At 51.2% G+C, this 21,695-nt stretch overlaps 8 protein-coding genes across 8 annotated transcripts; 4 read left to right on the plus strand and 4 right to left on the minus strand.

Moving 5' to 3' along the window:
• Positions 1 to 207: 207 nt before the first annotated feature.
• Positions 208 to 2,810, minus strand: CEL3A (glycoside hydrolase 3; the record flags this gene model as incomplete). Its single annotated transcript, XM_051732007.1, has 5 exons — positions 208 to 1,631; positions 1,684 to 1,790; positions 1,848 to 2,274; positions 2,507 to 2,707; positions 2,756 to 2,810. 5 exons carry the CDS (start codon positions 2,808 to 2,810, stop codon positions 208 to 210), a joined length of 2,214 nt encoding a protein of 737 aa, XP_051588256.1.
• A 1,412-nt stretch (positions 2,811 to 4,222) lies between these two features.
• On the minus strand, positions 4,223 to 5,112 carry J4E82_005747 (uncharacterized protein; the record flags this gene model as incomplete). Its single annotated transcript, XM_051732008.1, has 4 exons — positions 4,223 to 4,280; positions 4,364 to 4,687; positions 4,735 to 4,976; positions 5,029 to 5,112. The coding sequence occupies 4 exons, from the start codon at positions 5,110 to 5,112 to the stop codon at positions 4,223 to 4,225; spliced, it is 708 nt and encodes a 235-aa protein (XP_051588257.1).
• Positions 5,113 to 6,467: 1,355 nt separating this feature from the next.
• Positions 6,468 to 7,284, plus strand: CDC42 (Rho GTPase; the record flags this gene model as incomplete). Its single annotated transcript, XM_051732009.1, has 4 exons — positions 6,468 to 6,487; positions 6,548 to 6,667; positions 6,771 to 7,149; positions 7,201 to 7,284. 4 exons carry the CDS (start codon positions 6,468 to 6,470, stop codon positions 7,282 to 7,284), a joined length of 603 nt encoding a protein of 200 aa, XP_051588258.1.
• A 961-nt stretch (positions 7,285 to 8,245) lies between these two features.
• Positions 8,246 to 11,028, plus strand: J4E82_005749 (uncharacterized protein; the record flags this gene model as incomplete). Its single annotated transcript, XM_051732010.1, has 3 exons — positions 8,246 to 8,501; positions 8,548 to 9,554; positions 9,712 to 11,028. The coding sequence occupies 3 exons, from the start codon at positions 8,246 to 8,248 to the stop codon at positions 11,026 to 11,028; spliced, it is 2,580 nt and encodes an 859-aa protein (XP_051588259.1).
• Positions 11,029 to 11,912: 884 nt separating this feature from the next.
• J4E82_005750 (uncharacterized protein) lies at positions 11,913 to 14,008 on the plus strand (the record flags this gene model as incomplete). The annotated part of the gene is made up of 2 exons (XM_051732011.1): positions 11,913 to 13,356; positions 13,437 to 14,008. 2 exons carry the CDS (start codon positions 11,913 to 11,915, stop codon positions 14,006 to 14,008), a joined length of 2,016 nt encoding a protein of 671 aa, XP_051588260.1.
• A 798-nt stretch (positions 14,009 to 14,806) lies between these two features.
• J4E82_005751 (uncharacterized protein) lies at positions 14,807 to 15,297 on the minus strand (the record flags this gene model as incomplete). Its single annotated transcript, XM_051732012.1, has 2 exons — positions 14,807 to 15,038; positions 15,086 to 15,297. 2 exons carry the CDS (start codon positions 15,295 to 15,297, stop codon positions 14,807 to 14,809), a joined length of 444 nt encoding a protein of 147 aa, XP_051588261.1.
• A 2,744-nt stretch (positions 15,298 to 18,041) lies between these two features.
• J4E82_005752 (uncharacterized protein) lies at positions 18,042 to 18,566 on the plus strand (the record flags this gene model as incomplete). Its single annotated transcript, XM_051732013.1, has 1 exon — positions 18,042 to 18,566. One exon carries the CDS (start codon positions 18,042 to 18,044, stop codon positions 18,564 to 18,566), a length of 525 nt encoding a protein of 174 aa, XP_051588262.1.
• Positions 18,567 to 20,239: 1,673 nt separating this feature from the next.
• Positions 20,240 to 21,315, minus strand: J4E82_005753 (uncharacterized protein; the record flags this gene model as incomplete). The annotated part of the gene is made up of 6 exons (XM_051732014.1): positions 20,240 to 20,318; positions 20,371 to 20,643; positions 20,698 to 20,836; positions 21,013 to 21,098; positions 21,148 to 21,163; positions 21,213 to 21,315. 6 exons carry the CDS (start codon positions 21,313 to 21,315, stop codon positions 20,240 to 20,242), a joined length of 696 nt encoding a protein of 231 aa, XP_051588263.1.
• Positions 21,316 to 21,695: the final 380 nt, after the last annotated feature.

The raw sequence follows: 21,695 nt of genomic DNA on the forward strand, positions 1-21,695 counted from the left end.
GCCCTCTCCGAGGAGCTTTACCGGGTATCCGCACGCAAATGACGAGTGACAGTCACAATTTTTGTTTTCTCCCGACATCGGCATCATGACGATCCGAAGCTTCCTCTAATTAGCCGAACATGTCCCCGTACATCAACAGAATCGGCGCATAAGCATGCCCTATGAGCTTCGTCTCGGCACCCGTCCAGCAACCCTTATACTAGGCCACTAAACAGTGATCTTACCCGTCAATCTCACATCCCTGGAACTCGATCCCACGAAGATCTGATACTCTCCAGTAGCAACACTCCATTTCCTACTGCTCTCATCCCAAAAGCTCATATCTCGTCTCCTCAGCTTGAATGTAGCCGTCGCACTGGCACCGGCTTCAATCTTGAGTTTCGCGAAACCCCTCAATTGCTTCGGTGGTGAGTTGATCGATGAAGGGTAGCCTAGATACAGCTGTGGCACCTCCGCACCCGCAACACCACCGGAGTTGCTGATCTTGGCGGTAACGGTAGCTACGGTTTCGAAGAGATCAACAGGGCCTCCAGGACCCTTGGCACCGGTTGCAGGACCCGCAGAGGGTTTGCCGGAGACACTGAGGTCGGAGTAAGTAAAGTTAGTGTAGGAGAGACCGTAGCCGAATTCGAATCTGGGCTCGATCTTCTGCTGGTCGAAACGGCGGTAATCGATGAAGAGGTCCCAGTTCTTGTCGTCACCGCTGGCAATCGTGGTACCGTAGTCTGATTCCTTCTTTGCGATGGTGTAGGGTAACTTGCCGCTTGGTGAAGCTGCACCGTAGAGGATGTCGACAAGGCCATTTCCGGATTCTTGACCTGGGAGACCTGCCCAAACAACAGCAACTACATTCGGGTTCTCGATCCACTGCTCCATAATGACTGGACCGACGCTATGGACTACAACAATGGTCTTCTTGTTGACAGCAGCAACTGCCTTGACCAATTCGTTTCCGTTGTGCCATGGGTCCAGGTTCTTCCTGTCACCAGCATTGCCTTCGACGGTTATGTAACCTTCGCCAGCATCGCTGTTGATGCAGACCACCGCAATATCAGCGTTTTGTGCTGCGCTAGCACCTTGCTGCGCGTTGTCGTTGGGCGAAGAAGTGATGGAAGTTCCGTCCTTCTGGGCTTGTGTCTTGATAGCATCAAGAGGAGCAACAAGATAAGGAAACTCAACTGATCCGGAACCCCAACCCATGGCCAATGTTCCATCGTTACATCCGCGATCAACGCACGCATTGGCTCCTTTAGGCGCAACGATGCTGTCGCTTCCGATGACAGCGATGCTTTTAGGCTTCTTGAAGGGCAACGCGGCGTTTGTGTTCTTTAGCAAGACAATACCATCGCGAGCCGTAGCGCGGACGTTTGTCTTGTGGCTTCCGCCTACTTCATGTTTGCCAATCGTCCAGGAGCTAAATGAGGTGCTTGGATAGCCCTTGTCTTGACCAACGAGATACCAGGCGGCTAACACGCGCTTGACCATGTCATCAAGGCGAGATTGCTGCACTTGTTTGTTGTTTATGGCGGTCTGAAGTTGCGGGCCCCAAAAGATGTTGCCGTTGCTGAAGTCGGTGCCGGGCATGGTCATGTCCATGCCACCGTTCGCACTCCCAGTGGTAGTGTGTTGCGCTAAGTTGACGTCAGGTATTGTACCAGAAGTACAAGCAGACCAAATGCTTACCATTCCAATCGCTCATGATGTATCCACGATGACCGAGCTCGTCTTTAAGGAGCTTGTTCATCACACCGTCGCTTTCGCAAGCCCATGTTCCATTGATCTTGTTATAACTGCAGCAACTTAGTAAATCCCGAAGTCGTACACGTCTTCGCTTGATGATTTCTCACCTGCACATGAATGCTGCGACATTGCTGTGCACAGCATCCATGAAGGGCCACACGTAAAGTTCGCGAAGTACCCTATCCGGCACATCTGAGCTCATAGTCTCTCGGTTCAATTCCTGTTCATTTACAAGCCAATGCTTCGCCGTAGCTTGGACACCTGCCTCTTGCATACCCTCGATGGTTTCCGCCATCATGATGCCTTGGAGATAAGGATCTGAGCCAAATCCTTCCCAGTTTCGACCACCGTTTGCATGCTTGCCAAGAGGACCGGCGGAAGGCCCAAGCTGGACGTGAACACCTAGCTGCTTTGCTTCCGCACCCAGGAAGGCACCTCTTTCACGGATAAGGTCAATGTCCCAGGTGCTAGCGGCATGGATAGCCGCACTGAAGGCAGTTACACCTTGGACGTAGCGAACACCAAGGGGTCCATCTAGAGGCTGTTAGTAAGAAGTTCATCTTGATACAACCATGCGTTGGACAGCGTTTGGTGATTCTGTTCGGTGTGTCCCAGGCTTCAGGCTCCAGGCTCCAAGCATCGAAGTCGTTGATCACAACGTGCTCATCAAGGCCACAGCATGTCCTGATTGCGTCGGACAACATCCTCCACCTTTGGCGTTCGCGAAGCATGGTCGGCTCGGAAGTAATGAATCACAACTGCTCACCTTGCAGACAAAGTGACGGATATCCAATCGAGCCAGCCGCCTTGGTGTTGCCAACGCAAGGACCTTTCTGCCAGCCAACACCCGTGACGATTCCGATCTTCTCACTCTGCGATAGCTTGGCGAGCGCAGCTGTTGCTTTTGTGTAGGCATCGTCCCAGTTTCCAACTGCACGTTTTGAAACAGACTGATCAGATGGAATGACTGCATTGGTTAGCGAATATTTTGTTGTTGCGTGTGAGTTGGTTGCACCTGAAGCCTGCGACAACACGGCCGTAGCCAACAACGGGAAGAGACAAGATCGCATCGTCAAACACAAGACGCCTCAACTTCCAAGACTTGTACTGGGGAGCGAATGAAAGCCACCACCTGGGCATCTCTCCTATTAAGTACCAGCGGATTATCCATGCTGTGCAACGCACAAGCCCGAGGCAGTTGTTTTTATCAAGATTGACCCTTGGCAGAATCGGAGCATGCACCATGTTGAACCCATAACCCAAGAAAACCACAAGCCGTATGACGTGTGATGTAGAGTGGTGATCGCTGAATTTGATGAGGCGGTGGGAAGGGATATATGGAGGCGGGCCGTTAACCCAGGGTTAACAGCCGGTTACTAGGGCTCGCGGCGAATTAAACCTCGGGACGCTGCATCACGAGTGGAGTTGGAATGGACGTGGCCCGGAAATACAATTACTGAACTGCTAAATGTGCGCAATGAACGATGTGGAGAACATGCGGCTCAGTCGTGTGATGGTTATGAATTCGACTAGTGTGATCAGATGACGACCTTTGCTATTCGCTGACAGACCTTGGCTGCACGGGACGCTGCATTGCGCCCAGTATCTTAGCATATACTTACTTTGACAGGGTAAACATTTCCTGTTTGCAAACATTGTCGCTTGTGACGGCCGTCTACGTAACCGTCCTCCTAAAAGATATTTGCGCATCGTTTTACGGACTTCCCGACCCCCTCCTGCAACCTCTGCCGATATGATGTATGGTCCACCTCTCTTGTTAGAGGAACGCTACTCCCATGCATGTCTCGGACACTATCCTGACCACACTGATGGCATTATGTCAAGACTTTCATCTGCTGTAGCACCTGCTTATCGTCACGAGACACTGCATTTCACACCAAGTCAATGTCTGGACGAGGCTGAAATGGGCTACTGCATAATGTGGAATGTTCAACAGACCCAAGGAACATCAATATTAGTCGGCGTATTCGCAGTCATCGTCTAACTGTAAGCAGTGCGCACACGATGGCCTCATTTCTGTGCACTGCCGTCTCCTTTGCTTGCAGTTGAGACACCCATTCTTCGAGCGTTTCTTGCTGATTATCACTTCGTATTGACACGTCCATAGACCCCTTCGGCACTGGTTGCATGAGGGTTTGGATTCGTTACATTTGATCTTCTTCTCGCGACAGCGGATGCAGGCTTTACCACGGATATGTGTCGGCAGTGGAGGTTCTTCGAAGACAGGCGCTTTTTTCCTCGATCCGGTGGGTGAAGCCGGTAACCTAGCCTTAGTCTTCTTGGTAGATGTTTTTCGCGATGTTGTGGAAGAGGCCACAGCACTACCTTTCTTGCTCTTCCTCTTTGCAGATGGATTTGGACCTTCTGGAGATGTTGACATGTCAAGGTCCGGGCCTCTGAATTCGCTCTGTGCCTCGGTCTCATCCTTTTTACTACGTTTCCTTTTGCGTGGTTGCTTTTCTTACGTAGCGTCGGCTGTGGCGGCGACGCCGTTATCAGTGACCATCAGAGCAGGTAGACTATCGGAAAAATCAGTTATAACTTTTGGACGAAGTGCTATGGCACATAGCCATTTTCAGTTGTGGCGAATGGCAAAACGTACCCGTTGTCAGCCTCGCGCGTAGTGTGTATAGGATTATGCTTGTACACCACATTGACAGCGTTTCTTTTGAGGGAAAACTTGATGTGTATTGCGCCTCCACAGTCGTAGGTCGGCAACGCAACAGGTCCCTGCTTCTTAACCTCAGGCTTCCCATCGTCGCTATCAGGGGACTTCCCTTTCCTCGTGTTGCTTTTACGGTCCCTATTCTGGAAGCTGTCTTGGCAAACATATTTGAACCTGGCACCGTCACCGCCTTCTTTGTTCTGCGCAGAGCGCTCGGAGTACTTGAAGCCATCAGTGTCCTGAATAGCTTTGATAATAGATCTAGGTTGCATAAGTAGTAGTTGTGCAGACAGGGTAGGTTCAGGTACCTTGCAATTGCTCGTTGTACCTTGAGCCTGTCTTTGCCGTCAATATCTCGACATAGCGCATATTCAGCGGCGATGCTTTGAGGGTGATCGGCTGGTTGTATAAGCGCATAAAGATTGAGTTGCTGCGTCACGGGGATGGTGATGGTAGAGGCTGTTGCAAAGATGAACTCTGTGACAACGTCTGTGGGGATGAAGCTGGCTGCATTCTTATCCAGTTCATTGCGCAGAGCTCCCTCAAGTGACTATTACATAACGACTTAGCTACGCTTATACGGGTTGTGAAGATCATATTACTTCAGATGTAGGACAGCGATAGTAGACATCGGGATTTAGGCCCTTGTGAAATCGAAGATCCAATTCATCTTCGAGGTCATCCATGGCAACTCTGTCATAGATTGGGGCACGACTGTTGAGTGATGCGTGGTGCCGCTCTCGTGCGTGATCCAGTCGTGAGACGAGACGGATGGAGCCAGATGGAGAGGACGCGTCCAAGCTTCCGGGATGGGAGTTGTTCCGCGCCGGGACTAGGCTGTGATTGGGCACATGTATTCTGCTAACAGTGCTAAGGCTGCCCTGCAGCATTCTAAAATTCGATTCAATCGGCAATGGGTCAAGCTGCACATGCCTCGCATATCCAGTAAATGAGCTCTCTCCTGGGCGAGTACATATGGCTCTGCGCGCTTATGGCTCAATGTACAAGCTTTGGCTGAAGACAGCTGAGGGAGCGGTGCAGATCATGCTAAATAGCAGCACTGTCTCCTCCTGTGAATGACGGAAGCCGGCTTCTTGCGCAAACACTAGCCGGTGATACTGTTAGAGGACGATCAGCCACGTTGTTCATGTGCACGTTCCTCCCTGAATCTGGGGCTCACTGAGCTTGTCAGGGATTGTTCGGGGCCATGTACGAAGCGTTTGAACCCAGAGAAGGTGTATCTTCAGCGTCGTGCCTTGGCTGTTGCGTCTATCAAGCCAATGTCAGCGTGCAGGTGGTGGGGTGTCGGCGGCACTGCAGCAATGGGTCTGCCACGCGTTGGATTAATATGCGGCCCCCATCGCGGTCTGGCCAGCGACCGCGCAGTAAAATAAGGCTTCAAATTGTGCAGACCCTACATAATGAGCCGTTTCCGAGCTACGGGCGGGAGCCGATGCAGCTGGGCAAGGTTGTGATAACAGCCCTAGGCCGCTTTGATTGATTGGCGTCCTCGCAGCTCAAGGGCCTCCGCTACCGTAGCTAGATCGCAACCTCACTCAGGCCCTCTCAAACCTCTCCACGCCCTCCCGTGATACTCGCATCTTCGCTGGCCGCTGCTGCGCCTGTGCTGTCTTTGTCCAGTCGCGTGCCTCGTCGCTAGCACTGCCTCAATCGCTCGCGCATTGTTCGCCCACCGGCCGCTTAGAACCTGGACTCAAGTCTAACGGGTGGTGTTTCACGCTCCAAACCACGTAGCACACGCCGCCGCCTTCTGCACGAGGACTCATAGGTATGCCTGCCCGAGTCTATCAATTTTGCCAGAGCCAAAAATCCCGAGACTGATCCGTCTGCCAGACTGTCCCCGCTCATTGGAACCCCTCGTTTGAGCCCATAGCTCCCATCTCCGCACTACCAACGACCCTGGGTCTGCGTAACTCCATCTCCGCCTCATCTTCGCTCCATCTACTTGAATTCTGGCCTCGGATCTGTCTCTCCAAACAAACATCCATATCTGCGAAACAAGTCCCAGTCTACCTTCACCATGGTCGTTGCGACAATCAAGTATGCGATACGCCTGTTGCGACCGCAATTCTCTGTACACTAATACTTACTGCCCTACAGGTGCGTCGTCGTCGGCGACGGTGCGGTCGGAAAGACATGTCTTCTTATCAGTTATACCACCAACAAGTTTCCCTCGGAATACGTTCCTACTGTCTTCGACAACTACGCCGTGACCGTCATGTGAGCTTCCCTTTGCTCTCCCTAGATTTGGAGTAGTGGCGTATCCTCGGTGGATACAAGGTCGGAATAGTGATTGGTGGAGCAGCTGCTGACTGCTTCCAAGGATCGGTGATGAGCCATACACCCTCGGTCTTTTCGATACTGCCGGACAGGAAGATTACGACCGCCTGCGACCTCTGTCATACCCCCAAACCGACGTCTTTCTCGTCTGCTTCTCCGTAACTTCGCCCGCTTCCTTTGAGAACGTCCGCGAGAAATGGTTTCCCGAAGTACATCACCACTGCCCGGGCGTGCCCTGCCTTATTGTCGGCACACAAGTAGATCTTAGGGAGGACGCTGCAGTAAAAGACAAGCTCTCAAAACAGAGGATGGCACCCGTGAAGAAGGAGGATGGTGAAAAGATGGCGCGAGAGCTGGGCGCGGTCAAGTACGTCGAGTGTTCGGCGTTGACTCAATATAAGCTCAAGGATGTATTTGATGAGGTACGCAGATTTGTTCGACATGGACTCACGTAGATGCTAACATCTTCACAGGCTATCGTGGCAGCACTTGAACCACCAGCAGCGAAGAAAGAGGGCGGCGAGAGGAAGAAGGGCAAAAAATGTATTGTCCTCTGAGATGCTTGACCAGCTGTTGCGTTCGTACGATCGCATGCTGGGAGCATTGGTTTGCAGATATTCTTTGATTAGGCGTGAATCTTTTGGATACCTCTCGAACTCCGGCGCCATTGTGGGTAGCGTTCTCTTTCATCAACTATCAACTTGTTCATTTCTACTATACGTCTTTTCTCTCGGCCTCGGCCAATTGCAACATAACGTTCAGCACACAGCAGGCAGACACGTCGTGGTTGTTGACGAGAGATAGCGAACGGTGCGGAAGCTAGAACGGGGCATTGTGCGTTCGGTATCGACACTAACTACAGCGGATACTGTGTCTTGCTCTATTTTCTGTACGCTGCTTGCAAATCTGCTTCCCCACATGGATTACCCCTCTTCCAAGATGTGGTGAACAAGAAGCGCGTTTGTTGTCATTACTGTTGTCGTTGCCTATGGCTATCACGACCGTCCCTTGCTGCACAATGAGATTTATGGACGTAGACGACTCTCTTCCCCAACAGCTTCCCAACGCCGAGACCTCCTCTGTTTTCTGGATCTGAGGCTCACTTTGCGTGACTCTTGCAAGTTGCAGTTTTCGAATGCTAACACTCCTGTGTCGAGATAGGCGATTCGAGCATTTCACACTGTTGAGCTACTACCAACCCGGTTGGTCACCTCTAAGCCCTTTCACCCGCTCAACTTCTGACGATTTGGAGCACATCACACACTTGGACGACGTATCGAAAGTATGTCACACCGAAACGTCGACGATAGGAAGCGCCCGCCGCCAATTGCCATCCCAAGCTCGTTGCCGCCTCCTCGGCCTCCTCCAGACGCCGCGCCTAGCAACCAGCAGAGGCAGCAACATACCAGGAACGCGTCCAATTCAACCAAAAGCCAGCGCTCGACCGGTACCACCCCACTACTTTCGCCTGTAGAGTCGCATCATCCAGCTTCGGGTTCAAGCCGGAGCCGCAACGCCATGGCCACGTTCACCAACTTGATTGATCAGGCACGTGTCTCGTCTCCCCGCAAGTCGGAACATGGATCCTGGGCAGGTAGCAATGTTGGTTCTGCGGCACGCTCGAGGCAGTCCGGGCGCAGCCAGTACGACGCTGCGGCTGCGCAGGCCCGGCTTGAAGCTCTCGACGAAGAAACAGCTAGGGGAAAGATGGAATCTCGCGCTGAGAAGAGTTTGTTCAAGTTGACAGGCCAAATTCCGCCTACACCGACAGCTGGTAAGTACACATCATCATGTTCATTTTCTGGTACTGAATATTGCAGATTCTGTAGACGAGGATGACGTCTATATCAGGACGCAAGACCTGCGACAACAGTGCCGAATTGCAAATGGGGAGCAGCAGCCAGACCGTGACGAGCCACCCAAGAGTCCCAAGAAAAAGCTATTCCAGAACCTCCGCAACACTTTCTCCAAATCTTCCAGTGCTGCACCGCCACCAGCGATGCCAAATAAAGCTGCGCAGATTCTTGGAACAGCAGCACGACAGGCTCGCGTCATCCCAGTTCGGCCCATCAAGCCAGCGCGCCTCAAAGAGACAACGCCAACGAGGGCTTCGCGCTCAGACACGGCAAATTCGCTGCCCCCAAAGATAGCTGATCCGGATAGCTATGCCCATCGCCATCACAATGGATCATCGCGCCGTAATCGCTCGAGTGGTCGTGGCTCGTCTGGCAAGGGTGGTCCGAAGAAGCAGTCCTCTGACATAGAAAATGCTCCTCGAGCACCTGAAGTCAATGACTCACTTGAATCACTCAATCCACCTCCTCCACCCGCAAAGGACACTCCTCCAGCAGGTCAGAGGCCCGCCAGCCCACTTCGCAGGGCTGTGCCATTGCGCGATCTTCGTGAGAGCTACTCTACCTTCACCGATGGAATTGGAGTTGTGCAATTTCCAGATTTTGACCTGTCACCGTCTCCTACAACTGGTATTCTGCCGGAAGATGGTGGCACGAGCCCTACAAAGTTCCTACCGTATACCGCAGAGGAGTACTCTAAGCTTATAGGAGGTGAAGCCATGCAATGGCCCTACCCTGACTGTAATGGTTCGCCTAGTAAGATAGGTGTTAAGTACCTAACTCCGTTGACAAGCGCGAATCTTGTGTTGCAGCTTCCTCATCCGGACCGCAGGAGTGAAGAGCGTACGACTGCAACGCAAGACGACGACAACAATAACAACATAGATGCATACAGCCCTCTACATCCGCGCTTTTACTCTCCAACTCACATCTCTGCTCGTGGCTTCGCTGAAGGTGAAACTCCTTCAAAGAATGTATGTCGCATCCCGCTCTTTCCCTCTCACTTTTGACAACAGAGTGGCGCTCACCTAGCTCTTTGTTATGTTCCACTCACGCGTTTGCTCGCATTCACCTCCATCACTCTGCTTTTACCGATATTGTACTAGTAACACTTGCTAACAACTTTGTCAGTCCGATACCACCCGTCTTCTCTACTCACTTCCCGGAAGGTCGCTATCAGTCCTCCATCTTCGCGAAGAATCAAACGACGGCTCAATCAAGATGATTTTTCAAGGAGATCGCCAGGATATTGATCCGCACTCCCCAACTGCGCACGAGATAGACGAGAACGAGCAGCACGGCCAGACGGGTGATAGGCGGTCTGACGTTAGCATTACCACTCGCGTCATGCAAGAGCTGCGCATTGGAGAGAAGAACGGGAACTTAGCTCAGAAGAATGGCGACTCTAGCCAGATTCAGCCTGATCAGTCTTCCTCGAGGCTTACCGATATGCTCAATACTGTCAGTCCAGGTCGGAGCGAGTCCCACGGCGAGTTCCAGCCTTACTGCCCCAGCGCCGTTCCCAGTCCGCTCCACAAGGTTCCTGGTCCCCAAATCTCAGCGCAGTTGATGATACCTTCTGGCGGATCATGCAATGCTTTCCCTCCGCTGTTTCCGCCCAAGACCATCGATGACCACTTCTTCATGACTAATGAGCACCTCGACGTGGTGGGCAAGACCACTTGGGATCTTCTCGAGACATTCAACGAGAAGCAGAAGAGCACGTCGAATGCAAGACAGGAGGAGATGTTGGCGCTGGTCAGTACGCGCTTTGAGCAGATATCATCCCAACTGGTAGCCGTCAAGGACAGTGCCAAACGCATCGACGATTGTATAGTAGACAACCAGCAGAACATCCATGCTAGTATTAACAGCATATCCGACTGTGTCAAGGAGACCATACCGAAGGCCTTTGCAGAACAAGACAAAAAGATGACAAGCATGGAGGCGGACATGAGGGAGATGAAGCAGATCATTCAGGCTTTGCAGAAGTCGGTAGAGCAAAAGGCGACAGAGGCCAAGGCTCTTCAACAGTACACTCCCACTGGTCAGGGCAACGCTGCGAGCATCTCTCAGGCCCCATTCCCTTCACATAATCCACGCTCTCAGCATTCCGTCCAGAGCTACTATGGTGGCAATTCTGAAGTTATCCGCGATGGACATTCGGTGTTGCCGCATAACATGGTATCTCCTCAAGACAATCACAACGACCCTCGTTTTGGTTATCAGGCCAATAACCAGTGGACTACGCGTCCTGCCTATTCTAACCGCAACACCAAGGAAGATCGTACATCTTACCCTACAAACCCCTACCACAACATGGGAGGTCAATACAACAACGGCTACGATGGCAGCTACTCTTCTTACGCCTATTCCCCTCATTCTCTCACCCCTCCCGACCAGCACTTCACTTTCAACAACCAGGGTAATCAGGGACAGGCCAAGTGAAGTCAGCCAATAGATGAAAATGCATTCCAGACTCACCTTGGAAGGGAAATGATTACGAGGAACTCGAATGGCCTGCTGTGCTTGCAGGGAGACAGCATTACGAACACACGACATTCTGCTTGAGCAGTTTCACATGGAAGCATCTTGTATGATAATCACCCGGAGGGTATCTAGTTGGGGCGGATTGGAAGTTTTGTACGATATCACGAGATGCCTTCATTTGACGTTTGCTTTACAATACTCTGTCTAGTGCCAGGCACCAGCTCTCGTAGCTCTGCCGACATCCGCGGATGGGGCGAAGAAACACGTCACAAATGACATCTACACACAGGCTCGGCTGTATGTTGCTGGATGATGTTTCACAGAGACTTTTGCGTATGTTGATTCAGCCGTATAGTCGCACGTGCCCCAAGGACCCCAGAGCCGTATCCGGTGTTGATGGATGCAGTACCTAGACTGTCGGTTCTTGTTTTACGGTACCGGAGGTAGGGAAAGCAAGCGCATGCGTCTAGACCTAGCGATAGCGTGTGCTTCCACGGGCCATGCTCATAGGCCAAACGTCGATACTGCCTTCCCATGACTGGTCGTGGTTGCGGATGACAGTCGAAAGAGGATGGGCCTTCTCAACAAGGACACGGCGGTGATGCTCAGCTAGCCATGACGGCGAACTATTGCTTGTAAACGTTATCAGGTCGGGCGACGGGTCACATCCTAATTGCACGCTTGCTTGTTTTAGTCGCAAGGCTGGTTGTGGCTTGTGTCCAGGCATGCGCTAATGATACCGGAAAGGCGCACGTCCATGTTTAGCATCACCCGCAGACAGCAGACCGACGACTACTGGATAGCCACACGATCGTGTCCCGCCCAAGCAGTGATACAACACCATGGAGGACCCAGAGTCATCCTCTACGGGTCTTGCGTCCTCCAACCCTCGAGCCGAAAGGGCGGCCGCGTACAACGACGCGCCGGAAAAGACGCATGCCACGCTAAACACTACTGCCCTCCAGCCCCCCGCGAACCTAAATGCGACGTCGACCCTGACCAACTCGGACCTGTCGATTGGAAGGGGATTCACGGATCCCTCGCTGCCGCTGCCCAGATACCACGTCCGCGCCCCGTCCACCGCGTTGAAGCTTGACACGGACCTCGCCATCGCCTCGTCCAACCCAAACTCTGCACGCTCTCTCCACCCCGCCAATCTGGAGGCCAACGGGAGCGACGCGCTGCGGCAGTCGGCCACTGCGCCGATTGCGATACAAGACAGTGGCTATCTGAGGACTGCCTGGTCTACTGCTAGTCTCGGTTCGCTGTCGCCCTCGTCTGCCATCTCGTCGCCAGCACTGGCCGCCCTGGGAGACATAACCCCACTTCCATCACCACTGGTGATGGGCGACTCACCGGGGCCATGGCAGCGAGCCGACCATCGCCCGCGCTCACGAGGCATATCAGGCGCTTCTCGCGACGACTCCTTCGCCATGTTCACCAAGGGCACCCTCTCTCCTTCGCCCTCGCTCAAGAAGAAAGGATACTCGGGACTGAAAGCGGCCGCCATCGAAGCGGCCGCTGCAAACTCTCAGCAGAGGAACGAGGCAGCCCGCGAGCGCAACAGAAGCATCAGCGAGTACACTCCAGATGCAATGCGTAACGCTCGTCCCCGACAAGTCTCGGTGGTAGAAACGGACCCCAACATGCAGCAACGCATGAACCGCGAGACATATCTTGCCATGCAGAGGGGCCTTGTCCCCGCTAAGGTGCCAGCCGGGCTTCCCACTCCACCCGCTAGCAACGCAAGCAACCGCAGTGTTACCGACACCGAGGAAGAGGACGTGACAGATGATGACAAGACTCAATACATAGTGGTGCGCTGTGGACCCCAGAAGACGAAGAAGCTCTGGCGCCCTGTCCGGCAGCTTGGCCAGGGCACCTTCAGCAAAGTCTACCTGGCAACCTGCGAGAAGACCAAGGCCAAGGACCCTCTCGATGAGAACGTTTTGGATCCGCGGAAATTGGTCGCCATCAAAGTCGTCGAGCATGGCCCGGCCGGGGGTGCCGATGAAGAACGCGTAGAATTAAGCCTCAAGCGAGAGGTTGAGATGCTCCGATCAGTATCACATCCGTCTCTCGTACATCTCCAAGCCTTCGATCACGATGACGCCCAAGCTCTTATTGTCCTTACGTACTGTCCCGGTGGTGATCTGTTTGATGTAGCCAGTGACCATCGCGACAAGCTGACTGTCGATATCGTCCATCGTATCTTCGCCGAAATGGTCAGCGCCGTGCGTTATTTGCATACCCAACTTATCGTGCACCGCGACATCAAGCTAGAAAGTACTGCTTCCATTCTCTTTATCTTGCTGCGCCTCAAGTGGTACGTTTCTTCGATTCTACTCTGTACTAATGATATCCAGACGTTCTTCTCAACATCCCTGTGTCTACTGTGCCTCTACTCAAGAATCCACAGAGCCATCCGCATGCCATAGCGACACTTACGGATCTTGGTCTTTCTCGACGTATTCCAGCTCCACCCGAATCGCCCCTTTTGACAACACGATGCGGTAGTGAAGATTATGCAGCCCCGGAGATTCTACTAGGTCAGCCATATGACGGTCGTTCAACGGATGCCTGGGCGCTTGGTGTCCTTCTCTATGCTCTCATGGAGGGACGACTACCCTTTGATCCCCTACCGGGCAAGGCTGCGTCTCGTAGCAGAGCTGCTCACCGTATCGCCAGATGCGACTGGTCTTGGGTCAAGTTTGGTGACGAAGACGGTGAGTGGGATGCTGAGAAGGGCAAGGAGTGGGGAGGAGCTCGCGAGTGTGTCGAAGGGCTGCTGAAGAAGGTCTCACGCGGTCGGAAGAGCTTGGAAGATATTGAGAAACTGGAGTGGGTCCAGCAAGGCATTCAGGTCGAGGGTGGCCTAAGAATGAGGCCAGAAGACGAGGTCGCGGAGGTAGCTGCGGCCCAGACCCCGCTGAGGTGATCGTTAATGAGGAGCTGAGATGCGCGGTTTGCTGAACTCGAATGATAGGTCGTCTCCGCTTCGAGACGCTACCAAACGACTTTCTCGTGTGTCGTTCAGTCCGCCCAAGCTTCCCGTACTCCATGAGCGCGAAAGCTCTAAATGAGGGGGACAGACTATCAAATCACACTCTTCGTGGTAAACCTGCACACGCAGCTCTTTCCGGAACTACCCAGGTTTCCTACTTTTCCTTTCTACTCACGACTATTTACTCTCACGTTCGTTGTTCTATTGATATCCCTCCCATATCCCATACCTGTTCGCTTCTATTGTCTGGTTATACTTGCTTTCAATGTCGTTCAATCGGCTATCCTTTCCGTTGTGGCGCCTGCGCCTACGCGTTTGCTTCAGCGGGTTCATGCTTTCCTTTTCCTTCTTTCAATCATGTGGCATTAGAAAAAACAGGGTCAATAGTTGACTCTTGATAGCTTTGGCACTTCAGCAGGCATGCTTTCTTCTCTTTGTTTTTGGACAACACTGAATCGAGCTGGCTTGGATAGAAAATCAATAAAGCGATACTTTCGCCATCATTTGTGCTTGTGTCATTTACATTCATGCTGTGCCTTGATACTTGTAACGGTGCCGTCATCGGTTCTATAGAAAGTCTCATCTAGCTAGTCTACAAGTACTGAAATGCCAAGGCCAAAAAAAACACCCCTCTTTTGACAATCTCTAGTAGGAAGCCTTTCCTTCGACATGGATATTCTAGGGATCAAAAAAAAAGACCTTAGCTTAAACAGTACCTTATCTTGTAGTAGCCTATCTTCCAGGTGGTGGTGGGCAAGACGAGCCATCCGAGATATCGACTAAGCGTTCACCACCGCAGTTCTGAATGCTGACAACGCGGTATTGGGCGCAGTTGGGGTAGTTAACCTCAACCCCAATCTCGCAGTTGGGAAACTCCGCAGTCCGAACAAAAAAACCGGTGATAAGGCCAGGGCGGACTCCAATACATCCACGGAACGAAGGCTGAGACGGAGGACCGAGTCCACTACGCTTCTGTCAGCCTTGCACATTGAACAATAAGGGGTTACTTACACCGTGGCGATGCAGGCAATAGGACCGCCCTGGCGTGCCTCTAGCCCGGCCGGTTCAGCATTTCGTGCTTCAAGCGAGGTTGAGTACGACTCCCATTCGGGCAGATCGTGGAGGATAGCGAGTGCTGCTGCTTCAGCATTAGCGATCGGATTAGCCATAGAGACCGCACCGAAGGCAGTGGTGAAGAAAATGATTGGGTGAGATAGAAGCATTTTGAGGATAAGAGGTATCTGCGACAGACTTGAGTGTGAAAAGATGGCTGGCGTTTAGCCTTTGATCTTTTGATGGTTGACGGCGGATGAAGAGGAATGAATGGCCATTTCCTCAGCTTATATACTTCTCTGTGTTGACTGCATCTCTCTCGACCAAGTCGGCTCCGCAATCTCTCTTGTCCGCCTAGCATAAGCACCAAGGTTTCCATATTGTGATGACACGTCTGTGGTTCGTAGCCCTCACACCCTCGACCTTGGAGGTTTGGCATACCTGCACTCCGACTCCGACAGACCGGCGGAAGAGGAGCATATTGCAGGTAGAAAACCCACTAGTATCATAATCGTCATCATGCTACGTCTATAGACCGACCAAGTGTAGTCGAACCATTTTTCAAAGCAGTGAACAAGACCGTAACCACGCCAAGAACCGAGGGGATTTGAGATAATCGGTTCTGTCTTGTGTGAGACCAGACCATAATGTGCTGCTTTAGAATGTACTTACTTGACCAGGTGTATTTTTTGAAACTGTGCGGCACTGAGATGTATCGCTTTTGGAACGACACCTCCATTCTGGATATGCGCTTTTGGAAATACACACACAGCAAGAAAGAGTTCTGTCTTAGTAATTCGGTGAGAACAAACTGCCCATCCAAGCCGATTAGGTCAGTCAAGTCTTATTCCATCGCATCCAGCCCAAGCCGATCATATTAATGACGACGATTTCACCTCATCAAAGGCAGGGAAGTCCCGGATCATTGTGTAGTGAATACCTAGGTACCTAGAGGCTAGTTACTGCTTACCGGCTCCTCAAACCCGTATCATATCTGGTATAGGTGGTACGTATTGATCTGTAAGCTTGTTCATGGGTCGTACGATTTCCTGCTCTTGCCTCAAGCCAAGCTTTTGTTGATTCATTACCTTAGTTATCGGCGCTTCTGTAGTGGCGCACGGTGTCTCTGCATCACCAGAGTAGCGTGGGGCGTGAAACACTGTACTTGTTGACTGCTTCAGCCCAAGCATCTCGTTCAACACTCACGAACATGACTTTCTGCAAGACGATGCTTCGATATTGCGTTGCTGTGGAGCTGTAGTGATAGGAATGATCGCCATGTTACCAGGTACGCGTGTCGGCACGTCTGCCGATGGTCTGCACTGACCATCAGAACAAGGTACCTACCTAGGTACAGTAGCGGGCTCACGTAATTCCAAGATCCCAGCTCTCTTTCCAGACTTCCGGTACATTCGGTTGAGCGACTTAGTGTAGTAGCCGAACAGTGTCTACCTAACAAGCAGTCTTAAGAGGGAAATGACTACCTACTTAGGTTAGGTAGTCTCGTCCGAGACACTACATTCGCCAAGACGTTTTTTGGACTGGAATAAGTGCAGTAGTGATAGCCAAGGCTTATTAGAAATGACGCATTATGCTAGTGGTAGCATTAAGGTGCGCAGAGAATGTTCGCTGTGAACAAGCACGGACACATTTACAAGAGGTTGATGGTACCTAGGTACTACCTGGGTAATGATAGGCCAATTTACTGAATGTTCAATATTACACTCTTCTTCGTCAGAGACTAGCACACCTCTACTTCGGTAGCTATAGAACTGATGCGAGTCGAGCTTGACTTCTCGCACTCATGCCAGTCTGATGCCAAGGATCTGGGCAAAAAGTTGTCCTATGGGACGTCTCCATACACAGGAACAATTCGCAAGATCCATAATCGCGAATCTCGTGGTCTTCTATCTTGCAGATCAGACGCCCCACAAAACCCTTGGTTATACGCTATATAACGATCATATCCAGCGCAGCCATCCCTTGACCCCACATAGCTTCGCGGGTCTAGAAGTTTGGACTCAGATCGAAGCTAGAAGTGAGCTAGACCGCTGGGTCCAGGCAGTCAATAGAGGCACATGCTAGCTCTTGAGATTCTCTCCATATTATATAAGCACGTCATCCTTGCTCACCCTTCTCTCTCCATATCACCTGTCAAGTAAAGAACGCGACGACAAGCACTAGCGGACCTTCAATCGACAAACACTCCTCGCTTAAAGGATTGGACGGGCCAGAGTTCAAGTATGCACAACTACAGGGGCCAATACGACTTGGGGACAAAGAGCTACCTAGGTAAACGTTCGCTTTCTCCGTGGCTTTGGATGAGCGATCGGAACAGTTCCCTCTTTATATTAACATCTTTCGCTTTACGAAGTATGTTGAAGAAGAAGATCCTATACTCTTTCTTTGTCGAATAGAGGACATGGTGCGCGTGCGCCCGCTCTACAGTAGTGGTCTAGTCACTGACGCGGGACGCTACGGTGATAAGCTGTAGCAAGGCGAGACTCCTGCTCATCACATCGCTCGCAAAGGCGAGATAGCGTCGAATTGATTATGAGATTTCTGACTATAGTTTAGTGATGAGCATAGGGACGCGAAAATGTCACGTCATTGAAGTGCATTGACGCGTTCGGCCGTTTGCTTACCTAACTTCGACAGTCACCACCTCCTCAGCTAGATTGTGAACGTAACCAGCACAGGTATCCTTGGCTCTACCCACCCTCGCACGTCTACATGATTCTTTGTTAGATGTTCATTGAAGTCACACTGCAACAGCTCCTCGACTACGCCTCTACGGCTTTCCTAGCGTTATCGACGCGGTTGTGACGCTGAAGTCTCTAGTAACATCAAATAGCGCGTCGGATGCCATACCATCCGCGAAAACTGGGTGGAATCGAAACAGTTCAAGGAGAATATGACGGTATGGCGTCCGTTATCCACTAGCGACATCGTCAGCCTCGTTCAGGTGGCCGACAGAGTCCACCCCGGTCTTCCAGAAAGCAACGAAGTCTTCGCAGAGCGCGCCAGACTGTTCTCGCAAGGCTGTCAGGGCCTCTTCGATGAGACAGGTGAGCTTCGCGGATATATCATCTCGCATCCTATCTTGTTTCGCGAACCACCAGCTCTAGACAGGCTTCTTGGACAAATCGCTCTAGACGCAAACCAATATTACATTCATGATTTGGCGATTCTTCCTGAATTCCGTGGGTCTGGTTCAGCGCACGAATGCCTTATAAACATTCTGGAGACTGTCGCAGAGCAATACCCGACTACTAGTCTTGTTTCTGTCTATGGAACAGCGGAATTCTGGGGGCGGTATGGGTTCAAGGCTCCAGAAACAATCGATGACGAACTAAAGAAGAAGATTTTGGGCTACGGTGATGACGCCTTGTATCTCGAACGCAAGAACGAGGCACATCCATCTGATTCAAGGGTGTAAAGGATGTGTTCTCTAAGTCGGGGAGACTTTTGTTATTCATCAAAGTTGATTGAACAAATGTATAATACATTCCAAGAAAGAACACATCCTTAATTCCTTGGTTCCACCACGATATGCATATGCGCATTTTCGGAGCTGGAATTAGCGAGCACATTTACTGAAAGACTAGACCGCGTTCCTAGCCCTTTTCTCAGATCATGCAGTAACCTATCAACTTCTTTTGTCTTCTCAATAGATCTTACTCATGATCTAACACGTTGATATCTTTCTGCATCCTTGACTGGTACCAAGATTAGGCCTTCCAAGTATCATTAAGTAATTTTAGACCGTGATTCGATTGCGGAGATAGGAAAGAGCGGTCCCTATTCAAGAGTGTCGTCTTCGGCATCGAACGACACATGAGAATTCGAGCCCAGAGCAAGGTCCGGGATGTAGAGGCTGAACACCGCTGATATCGTTCTGGAATTTAAGGTCGGAAAACCCATTGAAGCCTTCTTTTTAGGACCACGAAGTTATACGGACATCAGCTGTCCAAGTGATGTATGAGTTGCGATACACGTCCTGCATAGTACCAGCTTCTACCTTCCACCCTTGGTCGGAGCCTTGAAATACCTGGGTACGTGAAAGCTGTCTGAGACATGAAATCAGCGCTTGTCATCTTTACCTGTCCAAACATGCTCTATGTCCAACTTCAGCGTCACCTGTATGGCATCACGAAACGTCTTCGCAAGAGTATTGACCAATTTTTCCTAGCATAGTTCTTCATGTGTGGACCGTAGAAGCCGTAGCTAGGTTTGGAGAGGATCAATGATCCACATATAGGATAGTGCGACATTAAAAGATGCAGTCCAGCAGACGAAAGATGGACGAAAGATAGAGGAAATTTATGGCAAGTAAGGTCATGCGAGCTTAAGGCAATGTCTACTAGTCACTGTATGATTGTACGCCTGACCCGTACCACATAATGTAACGACAGCTTCCGGTTGTCTCGAAAACAATGCAAACGATGCAGGATAAGCAAGATGAACTGCGTGTTAAATAGTTAAGCAAACGAGATTGATCTTGTAAAGCCCATCGATGATAATTCAACAAAGGTGTATCTCACTTATAACAGTCGCATCAATACAAGCCTCAACTTCCAGACATCTCATCCATCCTACAACTAACAACTAGCACGGCCATGATCAGGATGACTAGCATAGTCTTGTGCCTTTCAACAACCCTTGGCGTCTCTATCAACAATGAATGGGTGGCATTCTCAACCTCAATCAGAACACGATCAGTGCCTGTAGGCTTTAGTCCAATCGCTGAATTGATTGTGGAATTGGCGAAGAAACATCAGCATAACCACCTAGAGAATTGTTTGAGCCGTAGAGATTTGCGATGTCTTCATCACCTTGTAAAATCCGGAACTGTGCAGCTGAGTTCTATACTTGTGAGTGAGATTATCTCGATCACTCTTGTTGAGCAGACATTTCTGCTTCTTCATCAGGGAGAAATGTACCATGGGGTCGAAGACAATGCAGGGGATACGGAGGACGGTGAGGAACTGAAGAGAGCAACAGAGGTGAGTATGATACAGCACTGGCGTATGTTCAATGACATAGTCCGTGCAAAGACATTAGCTTTGTAAGATCATGGAATCGCATGTGAAAGGCCAAGATATAGCTAGTCTAGATCTTGCAGAGTGTCTGCATTGCCTCCTTTGTGCTCTGCGACGTCTCTTTGACCACCTTGATGATCTCCTTGAACCTGTCGGATGTTAGCGCACGAACATGAACAACAGCATGCCCGCTTTGCTTACTCAGGCGTTCCTGCATCTCCAACAAATTCATACATGAAGCTCTCGCTCGTAGTGACCACGGCACCTTCATGCCTCAACCTCGCCAAAGCGACGGGCACCTCCTCCTTGTTGCAGGAGCTTACGCCATCAGCAATGACATATACTTTGTGTCCGGATCGGAGGAGATCGAGTGTGGTCTGGGTGACGCAAATGTGGCTTTCGATGCCGACGATGATACAGGAGAGTGGACCGGAGGCATTGAGTGAGTCGAGGGCTTGCTTGACTTCTGGTGTTCTAACAACAGTCAGCAGATGACTTGGGACACACATCATCCATGTTGTAGCTCACATCATAGAAAAGAGTGTCTTGTCAAGATGACAGACTGTCTTGATGCCATCGGGCTGATCCAACTTCAGCTCCGGACATGTCTCGCCCAATCGCGCTCTGTTCTGGGTTGTTGCGAATACGGGAATGTTCAGTAATTTGCCTGACGGTGTTGGTCAGCAATAAGCGCGTGGGGCGAAATGTGTAGCGACAGAAAATGGGCAAGCCAGCCTGAGACCTCTGGGCTGACAATCCGGGGGTTCAAGAGACTGGAGATGCCATGTTGGGTGTCTTATTTGGACTTTGAAAGACGGTGTTGGTATGGGATGAGCAACGCACTTGCTTTGAGCAGCTTCTGTGCAGTCGAAACGACTTTGGGGAATTCATATATAGCAGGACGGAACTTCTCTTGAAGATCGCAGATACTGCGATGGTATTAGTAGGGGAAATAATAGTCGCCGCGGGAAGGCATACAAGAGGGCGGGGTTCGCTATGGTCCATCAGCCCACTGTCGCACGAGATGTTGCTGAGCCGCCTACCAATGCGTCGCTGAGCCATGGCTGAAGAGAATGTTCGATGAGCAGTTCTACGGCAGGTGAAGGACACACTTGGCTGTGCAACGCGTAGGAGGAGAGATGCCATGATAGTCGATGCGCGTATGCAAGCCGCATGCGAACGTGCCTCGGCTAGAAGGAACGACATGGTCGCTTCCCCATCTGTCCAATACGCCTGCCGTACCAATGTCATCATGTGACCAGGCAGAATGCCGGGCATCTGAAACAAGTCCGCCCGTAGACAATTGCCTGCATATTGAGCCCCAATTTACCGCGTCGAAACAAAACCATTCCAAACGCGAGAATGTCCGGCCTCTGACATCAGTACTCAGGAGGCTATACTTGGGACCAGAGGCGCGGGTACCCTGTCCATTACGAGATACCGCCGTTGGTGCTGTCCCTGCGTCTGCTCACGCGGTGATATACCGGCCAGATACAGATCTGACAAGACGGGAAATAGACGTTTGC

This window comes from Alternaria postmessia (assembly GCF_024291825.1).
Source record: "Alternaria postmessia strain BMP 2775 chromosome Unknown scaffold_31, whole genome shotgun sequence".
NCBI lineage: Eukaryota > Fungi > Ascomycota > Dothideomycetes > Pleosporales > Pleosporaceae > Alternaria > Alternaria postmessia.